The 20,052-nt window shown below is 39.5% G+C and overlaps 1 protein-coding gene across 1 annotated transcript in view; it reads right to left on the reverse strand.

Moving 5' to 3' along the window:
• The window catches only part of PGR (progesterone receptor), a 53,833-nt gene that overhangs the window by 23,784 nt on the left and 9,997 nt on the right, over positions 1–20,052 (reverse strand). Inside the window, exon 3 of the mRNA XM_007059392.4 lies at positions 4,526–4,642. Coding sequence (XP_007059454.2) covers positions 4,526–4,642 — 117 coding nt within the window. The remainder of the gene's footprint in view (positions 1–4,525; positions 4,643–20,052) is intronic.

The raw sequence follows: 20,052 nt of genomic DNA on the forward strand, positions 1-20,052 counted from the left end.
CTAAAGGTATGTTTGACATTAAGGCTCCAATGCTGCTCCCATTGATTTTAATGGTGCAGGATCAGCCCCTAAAATCCAGCCTCAATAGTCTCTATTATGTAAATCGATGGGCTAAATGTGCCAAACTCACATTCATAAGTCTACTAAATTCACACTCATTGCTCAACTCGTGTTCAAAGGGAATAATAAAAAAGCGCTGGAACTAGCAACAAAAGTGTATCATTTAACAATTTTTATCATATTTTCTTTAAATTATCATTACTGCCCACAAACAATGCAAGAGAGATTAGGATTATGAATGATATTGAAGCCTTACAAAACACTAGATTCCCAATCCTCTGCAAAAATTGAAAATGCTATTTACCTGTTCCAAATAACTTTCAAGTCAGTGTAAAAAATAAGGATATAAACTAGACATTTCATATTATGCTATTATTGAGGGGATCTGGTTTTCAGGAGCACTATGAATATCTTTTAAAGAGAAAATGTTCAGTATTCCCCCCCCCCCCGCCCCCATCTCCTGTATGAATAGGTATATGAATTACTCAAGTGTTCCCAATTTTTTTTTCCTACTTGTCCCTTTTTAGGAACCTAGTCGGGTTTAAAAGTTAGGGAAATAAGTTTGAATGTTCAAGTGAAAGTGAATTTGCATTTCTTTGGTGGAAAGATTTAGCCTTTGCATTCTCTTTTGTTCAATATGAAGTGAATTTTGGCACTGCTACCCTATTTATTGCACTTTTACCGTATAATTATCATGGGAATTATGGATCCCCAGCAGAAGGCAGTGGCACAGCATTGATACAGATGCCAGAGTGATAAAGGGACTATCACCCTAAGAATATGGATTGTTTAAATCATGCAGACTTATTTAAGTGTATAAGAAACTTCAAGATTGTTACATATTTTAAAATATTGGTGTACTTGTTTTCTCAACTTTTTGCAGAAAGTATTAAGAATAGTAGTATAAAGAACCTCTTTGAAAGTGTATGCTTAACCGCATACACTTTCAAAGAGGTTCTTTATACTACTACGGACAAACGTGGGATTTGTTCACCTGGGTAGGGGAATTAATGTGAAAATGTAGGTTTAAAAGCACAATGTTAATTTGCGGAAAGGTTTGCAGCCGGTCAGTTTGACCTGATTTATTTTCAGCAGCATAATCTCTTTGAAGAATGAAAGCTATTCTCTGTTAATGTGAATATACATTTTCTTCTAAAATGTGTTAGTGTCAGTTGGAAATGAAACATGACTAGCTGCTGTGATTGCTAAGCAGTCTAATACAGTTTAGGAAACAAAACAATTATTGTAATTCAATTGTGTTTATAATTTCTTATATTTTGAAATGTGATTGTTATTTCACAGCCTCTTGTCAGGCTCCCATGTGTCAGTATCTAGAATTTATGAATTTTCAACAGCGTTTGCTCTCATAATCTGCAGCAAGAAGCACAGATGTCTCATTCCTTTTTTCAGATCCTTACACTTGCATTAGGTAAATGGAAGACCAAGCATTTTTTTCCTAATCCAGCATCCACAAACACATGCAAAGTGCAGAAAAAGTCAAGCCTCCAGATTTAATCTTTCTATATACAATTGGCACCTAAAGCTTTGATGATCTGACAGATCTCCTGCGACAAACCGAGTTCCCAGAAGTACTTAGATGGGAGAACTCTCTGGAATTTCTAGATGCTGCAGAAAGTGAAGTTGATGACTCACCATGTGGCACACTCCCTGCTGAGAAGTACAGACTCAATACGCTCATCATGATGTTAGGACCATGTGGGATGCTGTAGGTGTCATCTATACCTCATCAGACATAAAAACAGAGGCCACGACCACTTGTACTCATTAAAGACCTTGGGTGAGGTTCTGTGCTGCACTGAATTCAGTCCAGGAGGAGACAAGGTTCCAGGGGCTTTAAGCCCCGCCCAGTCTCTGGCATAATTTAGACAGCCCTGAAAAGCCCTTGTGATAGGGTCTATCAGGCCTTTTCTGGCCCTAGCTGGGGGTGTTGATGCCTGGATACCTCCTGCTGAGAGTGGGTTTGTGTGTGGGGGGGGAGGGGAGGTGGGGGGGGTGGGTGTGAGAAAACCTGGAGTTGTGCTGGAAATGGCCCAACTTGATTATCATACACATTGTAAGGAGAGTGATCACTTTAGATAAGCTATTACCAGCAGGAGAGTGGGGTGGGAGGAGGTATTTTTTCATGCTTTGTGTGTATATAAAAAGATCTTCTACACTTTCCACAGTTTGCATCCGATGAAGTGAGCTGTAGCTCACGAAAGCTTATGCTCAAATAAATTGGTTAGTCTCTAAGGTGCCACAAGTACTCCTTTCCTCCTGCTGAAGTACTCAGAGCAGGCTAGAAGGGCCAGGAGGAGACAGTGACCAAGTGGGATCCAGCAACCCAGCAAGCAGTCTTGCCAGCTTCTTCTCAGGGCCCAGGAGCAGTGCTGGGTGAGACTGGGGCAGTGCAGGAGCTCATCAGTGCTAGCTTAGAACCCCAGTGCCCAGTCAGAGCCTTGCTCTCAAGCACTGCAACTAAGTGGTTGCCTTTGAGTTTTGTTTGTTTATTTAAAGGCACAGACAAATTATGAGTTGTGTTACCCTCTGTTAACTGTTCAGAGACTGATGCCACACTTGTAGCATGGGCCACCCTGCTTCAAGAGGTGGCCACAACTTGTGGACTAAAGGAGGATGCACCTGCAGTACACCACCCACTCCCAATGTTCTCCTGCCATCCCCTGCTCTGTCCATGACAAACCATTTGCACCCTTACGCCGTTCAAAGTTAAGTTAAACAGGAACATGGCACTCTTGTTCCAGCATAAGAATGTCCACACATGGAGTTATTCCTGAGTAACTTCATATGCAGAGAAGCCCTTAGACCTCACAGCCTGCAAACTCTTAAACATGTACTTAACTTTATGTATATGGATAGTCCCTCTTTACTAAATGCAAAAGTGTTTGGGTGATATCCACACCTGTGGAAGAAGCTGGGTGTTTCCCACTGTAAAGTGTGGATTCCAGGGTATTCACAGGAGGCAAGAGGTTTCGGCATGGATATTTTTTACCCCCACTGTACTGCCAAACTCACACTGATTCTTGAACAGCTCAGTTCTTTGTGGCCACTGCTTCTGAGCTCCCCTAAAGGGAGGAGACAAACATCCAATTTAAAGAGGAAACCAAGAGGAAACAGTGTCTTAGTCCATCTGGATATTTTAGCTTTTTTTTTTTTTTTTTGGTGTTTGTTTACAGAGTAGAGGCAGAATCCCGAAGAACCCAGCCAGTTTCTCCACCCCCATCCACCCAACTTTGCAAAGCCTGAACCCCAGAGGGTCTTCAGTGGGAATTGGAGATAGGGAAGCATACTGTAAATGGCAATTTCCCTTCCATACCCCTAATCCCAAGCCCCATATGTGGGTACAAGCTCCCCTTCATGTGCAGATGTAAAGGTGACACATGGAGCCCTATGCCCTAAATATCTACCACCCACAGTGTAATCTTGATTTTTTTCCAGCTGAAACAAGTTAGTTAAAAAAAAATCTAATAGGTTCTACAGCTCTAAATGAATGCCATTCAAGACATACTAGTTTATTCTGTCTCTTCTTTCTTCATATTTTTAAAATTATTGTTTTAATTCTCTTCTAATATTCAGGTTTATCCATTTTTCTCCATTCTACCATCCTCAAATAGCTCTTTTCTTATCATCTTAGCCATACATTTTCAAAAGCTGTGCACGGTTAATGGGAGTTACCATCTAAAATGCTACATCAGCAGTTTGAAAAATCCAGGGATATGTATCTGTCCTTTCTGCATGTAAGCACTCCAAAACTTACCCTGTGACTGGACTGCCTCCATATAGGGCAGTGGCTCCCAGGCTGTGGGTCTGCTGAAGCAGTGTTCAGCTTTCCACTGGCTTTGCTTGCGGTTACCCAGAAAAAGCAGAATGCTGTCTATACCAACCTCTCTGTTCTATTACTATATACCAGGGCAGACTGGAGTTCTCAGCTCTCAGTATCCAGTCCATGTAGGGCCAGAGCTAACAAGCCCTCTCCCTACTCACTAAAGCAGAAGGACAGAATGCTGCTGCCATCCACCCAGACGAAAGGTGGGAAGCACACAAGAGAAGAGATAGAGACACAGAGAGTGAACTACTTTATTTTCAACTCCCACTTATTTCCTAAAACAAGTTCTCCAACTCCAAAAAAATAAAATAAAAACAAATAAAAGCCCACAAGATCAGTCCATGTTAGTGAGCCACCTATGTATACATATGCAATACAAGACAAACTTTGCTCCAGAAAGAGAATTCATTTGAAGGTGTTTTTATTCAGAAGAATTTAAAATGAGTTTAAAACTATTTAAAATTCCCAGACAAATTATCCCTCTAGAAATATATTTTCCTTAACTTAATGTCCTTTATTTAAGTCACTGAAGTTCCAAAGTAGTAATATTTACACTAAATGGATTGCAGTAAAGTTCCTGATTGGTTATTTTTCTGAATCCAGGCTTTATAAGAATCTTACCTCCAAGGACCATGCCAGCTTGACAGCACTTCCTCAAGCGACATGCTGGACAGTTCTTCCTACGAATCTTATCAACTATGCAGTCATTCCTTCCAGCACATAAATAATTATGCTGTCCTGTAAACAAGAAAAACCCAGAATTAACACAAAGTTTCTGATTGTGTTAAGTCTCTCTCTCTGAACCAATGTATGGTGAGCCAAAAATTAAAAAGGCTTAAAACCAAAGGCTGACTGTCCCATTACAAGAATCACTAGAGATTTTTTTAACTTATCTTTCAGATATTACCATCTGACACAGTTTTATTATAGTAATTGTTTTGGCTTCTTTATGGTTCACCAGTCTTCTATAGTTCCAAAATAGGGCAAGGACAGTATATACTGTTCACGTTACTGTACAATCGACATTTCATACATAAATCAGGTAACAGTACCGAATCTGGGATTTCTCCGTTTCTGGGTCTTTTCTCGGATCTTATTTCCCTCCTTGTAAAACATTGTTTCTCCTTTTCCCAGGGTAATTGGGGGTGCTTTCCTTTGAGGGGTTGGGCACCTCCTGCAAGGGGATGAGTATCCTCAACTTCTGCTTCAGGCCACAGAAGCTGGGGCACTCAGCATCCCAGGAATGGGCCCTGTTAGAATGCTACATTTGCCCTGCAGCCCTTTTCACCGATCTTGGAAAATGTCTATTCCTTTTTCAATTCTATTTGTTATCCTCCACATTTTACAGCAGATAGGAACACCAAACCCAGTACTTAATTTGTGCCAGGGCTTGAAAGTAAATAAAATTGCTTGAGCCCCAGCATCTCTTTCATTATAAACTAAGCACTGACCAAACCCATTATATATTGGCAGGCTTAATGCACAATACTGGCAAAACAAAAAATATGCTCATGTCTTCTATAAAAGTTATGAAATAGTAGAAATTATTTTTTTTCGAGAAAAACATGTAACAGTGACATCTAAAGGGAATACACACAAAAGAAATGTATATGTACTTTTATTTATCGACCTAACATACTTGTATGGCCACCATTGCCACAGTATCTGAGCATCTCACAATCTTTAATTTATTTTTATGCTGACAACACCACTGTAAGGTAGGAAAGTACTATTACCTCAATTTTACAGATGGCAAACTAAGGCCCAGATGCCAGATTTTAAAAGGTATTTAGGCATTGCTGTGCTCATTGTTGCAATGCCTAACTGATTCAGGTGCCTAAATCTCATTTTCAAAAAGGATTTGGGCACTTAAATCTCTTCAATTGCCAATGAGATTTTGGCTCCTAAGTACCTAAATATCTGTGAAAATGAGATTTAGATTCATAAATCAGCTAGACATCGCAATGCTGAGTACTGCAACTCTTAAATACCATTAGCAATCTGGGCCAGAGAGACTAAATGACTTACCCAAATTCACATTAGAAGTATCTATCATAGGAGAAATTGAACCCAGGTCTCATGAATCTCAGGCTGGTACCTGAACCACTGTACAACGTTCACTCTTCTACCTTTGTCTGTTAGTTATTCCAAGAAAATACAGCGCTTGACATATAAACGAGTTCATTAAACTTTTTTTTAATCAGGGAAAGGAGTGGTACAGGTCCAAAATGGTATCAATCATTGTTGGGATACTGTGTCCAGTTCTGGTGCCCACAGTTTAAGAAGGATGTTGATAAATTGGACAGGGTTCACAGAAGAATGACGGGAATGATTAAAGGATTAGAAAACATGTCTTAGAGTGATAGACTCAATAAGCTCAATCTATTTAGCTCAACAAATCAACGGTTATGGGGTGACTTGATTACAGTCTATAAGTACCTACATAGGGAATATTTAATATTGGTCCCTTCAAAATCTAGCAGAGAAAGATATAACACAATTCAATGGCTAGAAGTTGAAGCTAGACACATTCAGACTAGAAATAAGGTATACATTTTTAATGGTGAGAGCAATTAATCATTTAAAACAAATTACCAAGAGTTGTGCTGAATTTGCCATCACTGACAATTATTAAATCAAGATTGGATGTTTTTCTAAAATATATGCTCTACGAATTACTTTGGGGAAGTTCTATGATCTCTGCTATACATGAAGTCAAACTAGATCAGGGTTTGGCAACCTTTGGCACGCGCCCGCCAGGGTAAGCCCCCGATGGGCCGGGCTGGTTTGTTTACCTGTCGGGTCCGCAGATTCGGCCGACTGAAGCTCTCACTGGCCCCGGTTCATCGTTCCAGGCCAATGGGGGCTCCAGGAAGTGGCACAGACCAAGGGATGTGCTGGCCGCCACTTCACGCAGCCCCCATTGGCCTGGAACGACAAACTGCGGCAGGGGGGAGCTGCGATCGGCCAAACCTGTGGACGTCGCAGGTAAACAAACAGGCCCGGCCTGGCAGGGGGCTTACCCTGGAGAGCCGCATGCCAAAGGTTGCCAATCCCTGAACTATATGATCACAGTGATTTCTTCTGATCTTAGAATCTAAGGATCAATGAACTTTTTATATATGTGTAATCCCACTGAGCTCAACCATATGGGCTAGAAACCTTTTTTTTAAATGAAACATCAGACTCTGGCACACAATTCTGTGTCAAGAGGTGAATTCTATTGCAAATTGTGGTTCCAAAACACATAGGCCCTGACCATAATGTACATTCAATGTGAAAAAACTTTTACAGATTTTTACAATCCCATGCCTGATTCAGATTGATTCCAATACTGATTTGTTTGCTTATTTTCCATAATCCCTTTTTGGTGACTTTAATGCTGTTCTTACCATAGAGCAGCCACTTGTCTATATCAAAAAATTCATAATAGAAAACTTCTCAATTATAACCTGTTTTAGTGATACAGGGTGCTACATTATTTTAAGAAACTGCCAGAAACTGATTATACAACGCACAAACTTGTTGCATCACCAGGAAGAGGCTAGGAGACTGCAGCAGCCCCACAGAAGCATGAAGAGTAAGAAGATCATATCCAAATGACAAGTCCTTTTTTAAACAGTTTCTGTTCACATGGGCTGTTCCTTAAATGGAAACAAAATCAGTGAAGGACAGGAACCATTTGAAGTGTTGAAAATGGTAGAACAAACAGCAACAGCTGGACACTAAGGAAGGAAAAGTTTATTTAGGTATGATGAATCAGTTCTTAATAGTAAATGCATTTGGAGAGTGGAACAGAATCCAAAGAGAAATTCTTTGGGCACCAAAAAGATTCAAGAACCACTAGTGCAAGCAAGGCAGAAGCCCGTGGATCAGACTGAATCATGTATGAAGTAGTCTTTTCTGGTCTTGCAATTTTTAGGATTTGGGTATTCTTCCTGATGTTATGGATACTTTCTTGCTTCAGTTGATTTTCCTTAGCAAAAACAAAGTTTTAAAATTGGACTGTAAAGAATTTTAGTCAAATTGAAAGAGTTGTGTAATTACTTGAATTTTAGGCTTTATTTTGTGTGTGTTAAAATTGAATCTTGTTGTCTTGATGATATTTTAATGTGAATTACATTCCAGCAATGCTGTCATCTTATTAGCATTCCATTGCCAAGATATAATGTTGTAGTCAAATACAACAAATAATAATGATGGCCCAGTTCTTCTCTCATTCAAGTCAAATTCAAAATTATTATCTAAAGTATTATCATTCTATGCCGTGATTATTTGATTGAAACTGTATTGCCAATCATTTTAATTATGGATGGGTCAACCTGACTGGATAAAACAAACAATCCCAACCTTCACTCATCCATCCAAATTAACCTCACACTTATTTTTTGGTGTTTAAAACTTTTTAAATTTCCCCCACTTCCATGTTTCGGTACCTCCTAATTCTAACCAGGACTCCAAGTAAGTGGAAGTATCAAAATATCAATAGAAAAACATGTTAGTTGGACATTGTCAGCTCAATTATGTGGAGCAAAAAAGGTACGGATCAAGTACAAGGAAGCATCCAACCTTGTGAAATTTGTGTTCCTCCTTTCTGGTGTGGACCTGCGAATGTTGTTTCAATCATTGTTTCTTTTCATGTGTGTATTTATTTTCAGAGCAGTATTAGTTTGATTTAGCTATTTACTGCCAGTGGTAGTAAACAAGTCTGAGATGGTCGTTATGTAATTCAGCTACTGTTTTTTGTATCCCCTTTCTTTGCCCACTTCTGGTAAAATAAGTATGCGTTAAGCAAGAGTTGTTCTACAGATGAACAGTAAGGACAATCTGAAAATGTCCTCTCAGTAACAGGTACAACTATGAGTATCTACTTCATGAGAAAGTAGGCATTTTCTTCTGGCAAGATGCCAAGAATTACTGACAAACCATCCAAAATAGAATGTTTTTAGTTTTTGTTTTTAATGTTTACATTCATTTTTTAGCATTGTTATAGCCGTGTTGGTCTCAGGATATTAGAAAGACAAGGTAGGTGAGGTAATGTCTTTTATTGGACCAACTTCTGTTGGTGAGAGACACAAACTTACACAGGACTCTTCCTCCGTTGTTACGGTTGCCTTCTTCCATCACATCCGCTCCACGATTCCCTTTTTTTCCCCAGTAAAACATTAAAGAGCAACAAAACAACGCTTCATATTTCTGGCAACAGACCAAGAAGCAGAATGCTTATTTTTAACCATATCCCTCTCCTTCATAGTCTGTGCAAAATATAGCTGATCTCTCCCCTACTTTGCCTTAGTTAGCTTTGAAAGCCCTCTCAGTATTTCTCTATGCTACAGAGGCTTTAAGAGAAGAAATAGGGCATACTCAGTATGTATCTAGTTTTGAAATGATTTTATTGGTTGGAATGATTTTATGGGCCTATACTATATGCAGTGATATGTCAGAGTGTGCCTGCTGTCTCAAATATTGATACTTTCGGGAAACTCAAGTATAAGTAAGCCATCTGCAGGAACACACATAAAAGTGGGTGATGTTTTCCCTGTGGAAGTATCCCTTATGGAGCACTGAGGAGCCTTTTATTTTTTTATGTCCCTACCAAGACCTACATAAGCATCAACCAAGAAAATAGTTCCAGACTCACTTTTGACTGTGGCCATGTTCTCCTTAGCTATTCAAATGCCTTGATATTGACCAATGACAATTTATCCTCTGTCCCTTGAACACCACAAACAACTACTTCTGAATATGAACAAACCAAGACAAGAAAATCAAGATAAGTCTCTGTCAAGGTTCCTTCCCCACTCCGAACTCTAGAGTACAGATGTGGGGACCCGCATGAAAGACCCCCTAAGTTTATTTCTACCAGCTTAGGTTAAAACTTCCACAAGGCACAAAGTCTTTCCCCTTGGATTAGGTAAAATGCTGCCATCACCAAGTGTTTTAGACAAAGAACAGGGAAGGACCACTTGGAGTTCCTATTTCCCCAAAATATCCCCCCAAGCCCTTACACCCCCTTTCCTGGGGAGGCTTGAGAATAAACAAGATGAGCACAAACCCCTTGGATTTTTAAGACCCAAAAAACCCAGTCAGATTCTTCAAAATCAGAACTTTATTAGAAGAACAAAAAAAAAGATAAGAGAACAACTCTGTAAGATCAGAATGGAAGATAATCTTACAGGCAGTCAGATTTAAAACACAGAGAATCCCTCTAGGCAAAACCTTAAGTTACAAAAAGGCACAAAAACAGGAATACACATTCCCTCCAGCACAGTGAATTTACAAGCCAAAACAAAGAAAACCTAATGCATTTTCTAGTTAGATTACTTACTAACTTTAAAGGAGTTGGAGGCTTGCATCCTTGATCTGTTCCCAGCAAAGGTATCACACAGACAGAAAAAACTCCCCCCCCCCCCTCCAGATTTGAAAGAATCTTGTCCCCTCATTAGCCAGTTTGGGTCAGGTGCCAGTGGGGTTACCTTAGCTTCTTAACCCTTTACAGGTGAAAGGATTTTTCCTCTGGCCAGGAGGGATTTTATAGCACTGTATACAGAAAGGTGGTTACCCTTCCCTTTATATTTATGACAGTCTCCAACATGGCCCATATTCCTTAAACCATCAAATTGTATCTTTTAGATAAACAAGAAAATGCTGAAGCTGATGCTATCTTGTGAAGCTTTATGGAGCAGAATTCTATATAATTGTAAGATTATCTTCTTATATGTTCAAGAGTGCTGTAAGTAGATTTTAGGTACACATACTCAGAATAAAGTTTAAAATGTATCCATGATACCAGCATATACAACTTTTTAAAAAAAGTTATATCCATAAATAGTAAAACCTCAGTTTCATGTCTCATAAATAAGACTGTAGTGCCAGCTGGAGCACTGATACAGTTGTGACCAAAAGAGAAGAGTGCAATGTACCAAATTACCAACACAATTTTTTTGCTGCATCTTCAGTAAATGTTCCTTGGAGGTTTCTTATCCAATTTCTGGCCTGACCTATCTTACCCTGCATAATCTGAGCACAGCCAGTAGAAGATGGTAATATCACAGGCCTATACTTTTTAAAATTCCTCTTCCAGTCTAATTATCCATGCTGAGTCTCAACCAAAAAGTAATTATTTTTGGACATTTGAACCACATCAGTTCTGTGATTTTTAGTTATTAAAAGCATAGGGAAAAATCCCTTATAGTTAACTCCCAAATTTCCAATTAGAAACTATGTATTCAAAAGGTAAAAGCCTCAGTTAGTAGAATTTAGCTACATGGTGACGCTCAAGAAAGTTAAGGCAAATCAACTAAAGATGTGAAGTTAATGCACATAAGTTAAAGTGCATTAACCTCCACATACACCCCTGGGTGGATGGTTTCATTCAGGAGTAAAGTTGCTTTAGTTCACTGTACCTAATCCTCCTCCATGTTACATACAATAGACCTGATTCTCTTCTCATTTTATACCAATTTTATGACAGCAGGGGTGCTGAAACTAGGGGTTCTGGGGGGCGTGCAGCAGCACCGCCTGGCTTCAAGTGGTTTCCATTATATACAGAGTTTACAGTTTTGTTCAGTAGCTTTCAGCACCCACAGTATAAAAGTTGTTCCAATGCTATTGTATGACAGTGTAAATCAAGTTGCACAGACATAAAACTGATATAATGGAGTGGAGAAGCAGGTCTACTGTACGTACCATGCTAAAACTTCAAGATGGTACTGTTGAACTAATTTTTAAAATGGAAATGTACCAAGAAAACTGCTACAGAAACACATACTTCACATATTTTACTGAAGACTGCTTATCTGCCCTGCGGTTTCTCACTTGAAGTTACTTCCACAGGGTTCTATTTGGCCATCCTTCCTATTCCATCTGTATGTGAGGCCACTAGGAGACACTGAGGTTGGGTTTGCATTGCAATAGTATCAATAAGGGTTAACCATTTGACTGAGCTATGATATGGAATGTCTTTCATTTTCACAAGCTTAAGTAGATTTAGAATTTAAAATCCATTAACTACTATTGGGTATTAGTTGTGAACGGTAAATCCTTTATTATCAGCTTTATCAATATAATTGATTAGATATTTCCCTTATGCCTCCAAAATTTCAATAGTAAAATAGAGAAACAAAGACCGCCTATGGCAAAAAAGATCCACTGGGATTTCAGTGTTAATATCAGTGGGCTTTGGGACTATGCTTCACTTATACGAGGCTAATGCAGTGAGGTTTCTGACTTCAGAAAATGTTGTATTCATGTATGGTAAAAGTATCCAGACCACAGGATAGGCATTTCTTTCTTGTATAATAAATGAAAATAAAAAAATAAATAAATGACCTACATTTGCCAGTGAGAAGACAAGGAATAACTGAAGAAGGATTAACTGGACAAAAGCAAGGTGCTGGACTAAGATTATTCAAATTACACACAGTACTATTTTACTCATTGGACAGTCACTTTGGTCTTGTCTACACTGATTATTTTAGGGAAATTTCCTCTAGTTCTAGTGCTAATGTAGACTGACTGTTATTTTTATCATATCATTTAGAGCTGCCCACCAATTTGGCTCTTACTATTCATGTCATTTTCCTAATATCAGACTTAAAACTTTTCTTTCCTTATCTTCAAGAATGTAGAACAAGCAGCAGTCGCCTTCTAAGACTGAATAGCACTCGTCCTTCCTAACTTAATATCAACTCTATATGGATGCATCAACACAGGGAACTTCAGAGAAGCCTCCTACTAGCCACCATCTGATTTCTGCATTCCACTAACATCCAGTTCCCTTAAGTCTGACCCATTAATTTCAGATTCTATTGCGTCCACGCTGGAAAAATTTCAGACTCTGCTTTAACATGTTTAATATGTTCTATAATCTCCAGAGTCAGGATTTTTACAGGTAATTTCAATAAATTACTATAATTAATGTACCAAAAAAAATCAATGAGCATTTGATATAATTGAGTCTAAAATAAGTGACTTATATAATTGACACAGATGACTACTACCAGACACACCTGAATATTACCTTTTAAAACATTAAGTAACATGGTTATGTTCTATTTTGTCTAACTTTATGTCTATCTGAAGAACATAAATGGATTTCACTGACACAGATTAATCTGAAATACAAATGCCTAATCATTATCTCACACTAATATTTGTGTTTCTACAGTTAAGTGAAACTAGACACTGAGAAATGTCATTAGTTGTTTGACCTTTATATTTAAATTCCAGCATCTCACTGAAGGACAGAACGTGTGAGTAGGAAAGGAAAAATATGCAAGGTATTTGGTTAGGGTTGCCAATTTTGGTTGAACATAATCCTGGAGGTTTAATCACATGACATAATCTTTAATGAAAGATTAATTTTTAATTCCTGGGGACTCCAGGGCAATCCTGGAGGGTTGGTTCATTCAAAATTAGGGGATGAACCACCTGGAAAGCTTGTAGAAACTATTAGTGAGCATACTAAAATATTTACTTGAGTAGATTTTATTTGCAGCATGTCAAACATTGGACTTCCCTATGTTTTTATTTATTTGGTTTGACTGTGTTTATCCTCTGTAATTATTAATTATTTGTATTACAGTAGGAAGATGCAAACTGAATATCAGGAAATTCCAACATGGGGATGTACTTGGCAGTAGAAACATTTACTAAGGGAAATGATGGAAGCCCGGTATTTTTAGATATCAAAACCTAGACTGAATAAAATAGAAGAAAATGTACTGTAAGGAACAATCCTGCAATTTTTCAGTGAGGCCACAAAGAGACTGTATTCTTTGTATTCTTTGATCCCTGACTGCCACTTCCTGTGAAGCCTTCATGAGTTAATTCTACAATAAACTTTTCATTTCTGTCTCAACTTTTCATCTAAATGTCCAAAAAAAAAAAAAAGAATAGAATGTTTTCTCTAGAGTGAGAGAAAAATTCTCAAGCAACCACTTCTCTCTTTCCCTCCCTGGCTCCAACAGCCAGTTTGCCTCTAACGTCCACAACTTTGGCATCATCCTTGACTTTGCACTCTCCTTCCCTTCTCAGATCTCCAATGTCTTGAAACTTTCATCTCCACTTGCTGTCTTGACTATCACAACTCCTTTCTCTATATCTCCCCAAATCCCAGCTCTCCAGACAACGGCATAAACAGAATATTATTCCCTCCTTATCACTTTTACACACCCCACAAATTTTATTGCTTTTCATTCATTTCAGGATACAATTAAAATTTCAATCTTTGTTTTTTAAACTCACCCTGGACTTGCTTCAACTTGTTTCATAGATTTTGTCTCTCTCTCTACTTTCCTTTTCAACTATCTAGCTTTACACTCTCCTCTGTTGCTCCATACTCTTTCTCAAATGCTGCTGCAAGTGCCTTCATTTTCACTAGCCAAAATAAAGTGAGTTAAGTGTACAACAATCTATTAAATATCTCTAAGTCTCCAAATGCACTAAACAGGAGCTGTTCTTTGGGTTAAATGATTAAGTATTCCAGAGTTTGTCTCATTTGTAATAGTATCAGCTAAACAGGGTAGAGGTAACAAAACTTCAGAATAAGAATATTGTTTAGTTAGTTAATTAAAAAAATATTAGTGCCTAACATGAAATTTTGCACAAGAATTAAAGCATAATATCTGCATTATATAGAGAAGCTTACAAGAAGTGGAAGATTGGACAAATGACCAGGGAAGAGTATAAAAATATTGCTCGGGCATGCAGGAGTGAAATCAGGAAGGCCAAATCACACCTGGAGTTGCAGCTAGCAAGAGATGTTAAGAGTAACAAGAAGGGTTTCTTCAGGTATGTTAGCAACAAGAAGAAAGTCAAGGAAAGTGTGGGCCCCTTACTGAATGAGGGAGGCAACCTAGTGACAGAGGATGTGGAAAAAGCTAATGTACTCAATGCTTTTTTTGCCTCTGTCTTCATGAACAAGGTCAGCTCCCATACTGCTGCAATGGGCAGCACAGCATGGGGAGGAGGTAACCAGCCCTCTGTGAAGAAAGAAGTGGTTCAGGACTATTTAGAAAAGCTTGACGAGCACAAGTCCATGGGGCCGGATGCGCTGCATCCGAGAGTGCTAAAGGAGTTGGCGGATGTGATTGGAGAGCCATTGGCCATTATCTTTGAAAACTCATGGTGATCGGGGGAGGTCCCGGATGACTGGAAAAAGGCTAATGTAGTGCCCATCTTTTAAAAAGGGAAGAAGGAGGATCTGGGGAACTATAGGCCAGTCAGCCTCACCTCAGTCCCTGGAAAAATCAAGGAGCAGGTCCTCAAGGAATCAATTCTGAAGCACCTAGAGGAGAGGAAAGTGATCAGGAACAGTCAGCATGGATTCACCAAGGGCAAGTCATGCCTGACTAATCTAATTGCCTTCTGTGACGAGATAACTGGCTCTGTGGATGAGGGGAAAGCAGTGGACGTGTTGTTCCTTAACTTTAACAAAGCTTTTGACATGGTCTCCCCCGTATTCTTGCCAGTAAGTTAAAGAAGTATGGGCTGGATAAATGGAAGATAAGGTGGATAGAAAGCTGGATAGATTGTCAGGCTCAACGGGTAGTGATCAATGGCTCCATGTCTAGTTAGCAGCCAGTATCAAGTGGAGTGCCCCAAGGGTCGGACCTTGGGCCGGTTTTGTTCAATATCTTCATTAACGATCTGGAGGATGGCGTGGATTGCACCCTCAGCAAGTTTGCAGATGACACTAAACTGGGAGGAGAGGTAGATATGCTGGAGGGTAGGGATAGGATACAGAGGGACCTAGACAAATTGGAGGATTGGGCCAAAAGAAATCTGATGAGTTCAACAAGGACAAGTGCAGAGTCCTGCACTTAGGAAGGAAGAACCCCATGCACCGCTACAGACTAGGGACAGAATGGCTCGGCAGCAGTTCTGCAGAAAAGGACCTAGGGGTTACAGCGGACGAGAAGCTGGATATGAGTCAACAGTGTGCCCTTGTTGCCAAGAAGGCCAATGGCATTTTGGGCTGTATAAGTAGGGGCCTTGCCAGCAGATCGAGGGCCGTGATCGTTCCCCTCTATTTGACATTGGTGAGGCCTCATCTGGAGTACTGTGTCCAGCTTTGGGCCCCACACTACAAGAAGGATGTGGAAAAATTGGAAAATGTCCAGCGGAGGGCAACAAAAATGATTAGGGGACTGGAACACACGACTTATGAGGAGAGGCTGAGGGAACTGGGATTGTTTAGTCTGCGGAAGAGAAGAACGAGGGGGGATTTGATAGCTGCTTTCCACTACCTGAAAGGGGGTTCCAAAGAGGATGGATCTAGACTGTTCTCAGTGGTAGCAGATGACAGAACGAGGAGTAATGGTCTTAAGTTGCAGTGGAGGAGGTTTAGGTTGGATATTAGGAAAAACTTTTTCGCTATGATGGTGGTGAAACACTGGAATGAGTTACCTAGAGTGGTGGTGGAAACTCCTTCCTTAGAAGTTTTTAAGGTCAAAGCCCTTGACAAAGCCCTGACTGGGATGATTTAGTTGGGGATTGGTCCTGCTTGAAGCAGGGGTTGGACTAGATGACCTCCTGAGGTCCCTTCCAACCCTGATATTCTATGATTCTATGAAAGGAAAGAGAGAATAAACTGAAATAAGAACTCTGCTAATGTGAGTTAACATAGCACTAACTTTGATGGTTAAATTGAATTAAATAAAGCGGAAAAGCAAATTAAAGCATTATTAAGATTCTTGGATAAGCAGAAACGATCATAAAAAAGGAATTAAGACTCTTACTTGATCCTGGTCTCAAGAATTTTAGCATTCTGAAAACTATAAACCTTTGTGTACAGCAGAGTGAACTAAAAACATAATAGAACTTTTAGTTTTCAGTTTAATCGTTTGACAAAAACATTATTTTAACTTTTTAAATTTAATTTCTCTTGCCCTTTTTATGGCAGCATATTTTGCAGATGGCACTTATGTAGTCATCATAAGTGCTCCACAGTCACAGAATTTTGATGACAGTGAATGGATGTGTATAAAACAATGGAATGAACAGCCTTTTGTGTTCAGTTTATCTGAATTACTTTGTGTACACGATACACTTCTATGAACACTAACAGCCCCCAGGAAAAACTCTCAAATATTTAAATCACAACACATTACTAAGATAAAGCCCTTTCATACACACACTGGATTCATAATTCTTTTCCTGACCTTCCACCTCTCATTTATTTTATATGAGTCTATGATCCACAATTCCATCCTACAGTTTTAGTGGGCCAATGTGGGACAGACTGCCCCAGTCAGAAAGTAACAAAGACTGAAAAAATTGTACACCAGAAGCAGAAGAGAGTAATAAATAGCAAAGAACAGCTCCCACTCCAGATGACCTAACTGACAATGGGCCTCTGCACAACTGGCTGGGGTCTGTCTACACCAGTGAATTGCAAGGCAGGATCAGGGTCAGCTACAGTACACAACTATTTAATTCCTCCAGATTGCAGGGAGAGAACATGGGGTTTTGTGGCCATGAGGAGCATGGGAGCACAGGTTTACTCACTCTGCCTAGTAGGCATCAGGTAAATTGTGGGTGTGCTAGTAACACTATAATAGTAGGCTGATTACAGTCAGAAAAAAATGTGTGTTTTAGTACGGATATGAAGGTGGAGTGGTGGCTATCCACGACTATCTGATCAAAGTAAGAGAACTACTGGATCTCAAACAACTGCTTGCCACTTGTTTCCATACAATTCTCTCTGTATTCTGGCTACAATACTTAATATAAAGACTAATTTGTATGTGCTGAGAGCTTAACTGGCATTAAGCAACAGCTGTTTGCAAAAGCATAACAGCTGTGAACATGGACACACAGTCAGGGAGCCAACACTAGGCTGGAGATACATATTGTTGCCTCTGCAGCCTGTTGATATGACAGCAAGAGATGCAATTCAGTAGCTTTCAAAGCACTATCTGAATATCCATCATGAGCACATCACCAGTGTTGTAGGAAAAATACAGAGCCTTGCTTGACAGATGCCATCTCACCGAAACAGTTACAGTTGGTCTTGCAAAAGCCAAGTAATCTTTAGCTGTGCCTAGTCATTGTCTGACCAGAGTCACCTGTTGGAATTCTGTAAACCAAACGGCTTTGCACTACCTGAGATGACTTCTGTTCCATCTGAAAGGATGTTCAGTACAATAGGTGGCATTGCCGCTACACAGACTGCATAAAGGTGGACTCAGGAAAAAGTAGAACAGTTCGCATTTGTGCAACTCACCACACAATAAATCAGCAATAATGACCAGTCACAACAGTATCACTGCCATTTCCAATCCTAACACTAGCAACAATCTGTAACTGGCAAGTTATCAGAACCAAGTTGATGCTCAAACTATGCAATGCTAGCTCACCTTTCAACTTTGTCGGTCACTTTGGCTATTAGTCTTTCACACTGAATGTGGTGTAACTAAGTCCTTGTTCATTCAACTGTAACGCCTCATTCAAATTCCTCCTACAAATTCTATTTCTGCCATCTTGCTTGCAGGAACTGAGGAGGTTGAAAGGTAAATAACAAAACTAGCAACACTGCCAAGATGTATATCTATGTCTTAGTGTTGATTTTATCTTTGTTATTGGCATCCTTCCCCTCCCTCTCCCTGACACTTTCTTTACCGTCAGTTGGAGTACTATTTCAAGGTTATATTTTAAACTCGTCAGAGCTTAAAATTAAAGATTTTAAACTTGTCAGATCTTAAAATTTATTTGAATTTTTGTAAGGCACCTAGAATATTTTGGTCACTTGCAAAATATAATATTAATTACAATACGAACTTCAGCATCCGCTGCACACTTGCACGAAAAGCACCTTTGCCTTTTAACTTTAGGTACTCACAGTGTATTTAGTTCACAGAGATTTCAGCACTCTCAGTGCCTGCCATACATGCAAGACCAAATCCTGTTCCTAAGATTGACCCTATGTAACTGAATTGATCACTGGGAATCTCTGCAGAGTCAGGGGGAATTTTCACCCTGACCACAGAGCAGCAGCAGATCCTTTCCATGTTGCCACTCCAACCACAGGGTCAGAGTTTTTTCTGCAGCCCTAACACCCCAGCTCCTTCCCAAATGCTGCATCCATAATGCTCCACTCCCAGAAGAGGCCTTCATCTTATTCATTTTCTTATTGTTTTAGATGCCTATTTATATTCATATGGGGAGTGAGGAACAAATATGTTTAGTCTGGTAATATTCCTTATGCATAGCATGTTTTGTTTTGTTTTTTTCTTGTGGTGAATCCCTCCATCATTATGAAGCTGGCCATACAGTCTGAGAAACTTTACCAGAGTGGATGGGCAGTGCAATAGCTAGTTTCTGAATGGAGTAGTTGGAGGAGGTCTGGCACAGATAAATCCCAGCAGAGCCTGAAGCCACCACCTCAGCCCACAGCTCCCCACTTGCAGAGAATGACCAGGGCATCCGCAATCCTAAAGGCAGAGTTTGCTAAACTCAGGTAAGAGGAGAAGGGGAGTGGAAACTGACAGGTGACTCAACTGTTTGCCACATCTGTTTGAGCTTGTCCCCATATGCAATTACCTGCATAGCAATCCACTCCCACCCTGAACTCAAAATGTATTTAAAAACTGTAAAAAAGCAGATGTGCAACTACTAGACTTATTTTGAAACAGAGTGTCTTAACAAACCAATAATCAGTTTCCCCATATACGTGCTGCAATACGACCTGTTTTACTTGTCTCAAACCCTTCAAATGCAGGCAGCTATTTTTCCTTAGCATGATGAAGTAAGTATCAGCAGCCGCCAAAGGAAAACATGTGACATCAGCTGATGTAAAAAAATTTTCAAAACGAAGAACTTCACTGAGAAAAGATAGAACTTGCAATATTATTTGGGGTCTAACTAAACTTATATACTCTTTGCATACCTAGAGCATTTGCAAGGGGTCACTTGAAAAATCAAAGGCATGAATGCGAGCTGCCAAGAGACAATGTATGAGCAGCAAATGGTAGAAGTTCGGGATTCAACAAATCTAAACATTTAATTCCTCTCCAAAACATCTGACAACTAAATTTACCCTTCCCATTGCACAATCATTGTAGTTAATGTAGACCTGCCTGCAGACAGTTTTTTTATAAGATATTGTTAATATCTCAATTTGGCAATTAAGTTGCTGAAAATTT

This window comes from Chelonia mydas, chromosome 1 (genome assembly GCF_015237465.2).
Source record: "Chelonia mydas isolate rCheMyd1 chromosome 1, rCheMyd1.pri.v2, whole genome shotgun sequence".
Taxonomy (NCBI): Eukaryota; Metazoa; Chordata; order Testudines; family Cheloniidae; genus Chelonia; species Chelonia mydas.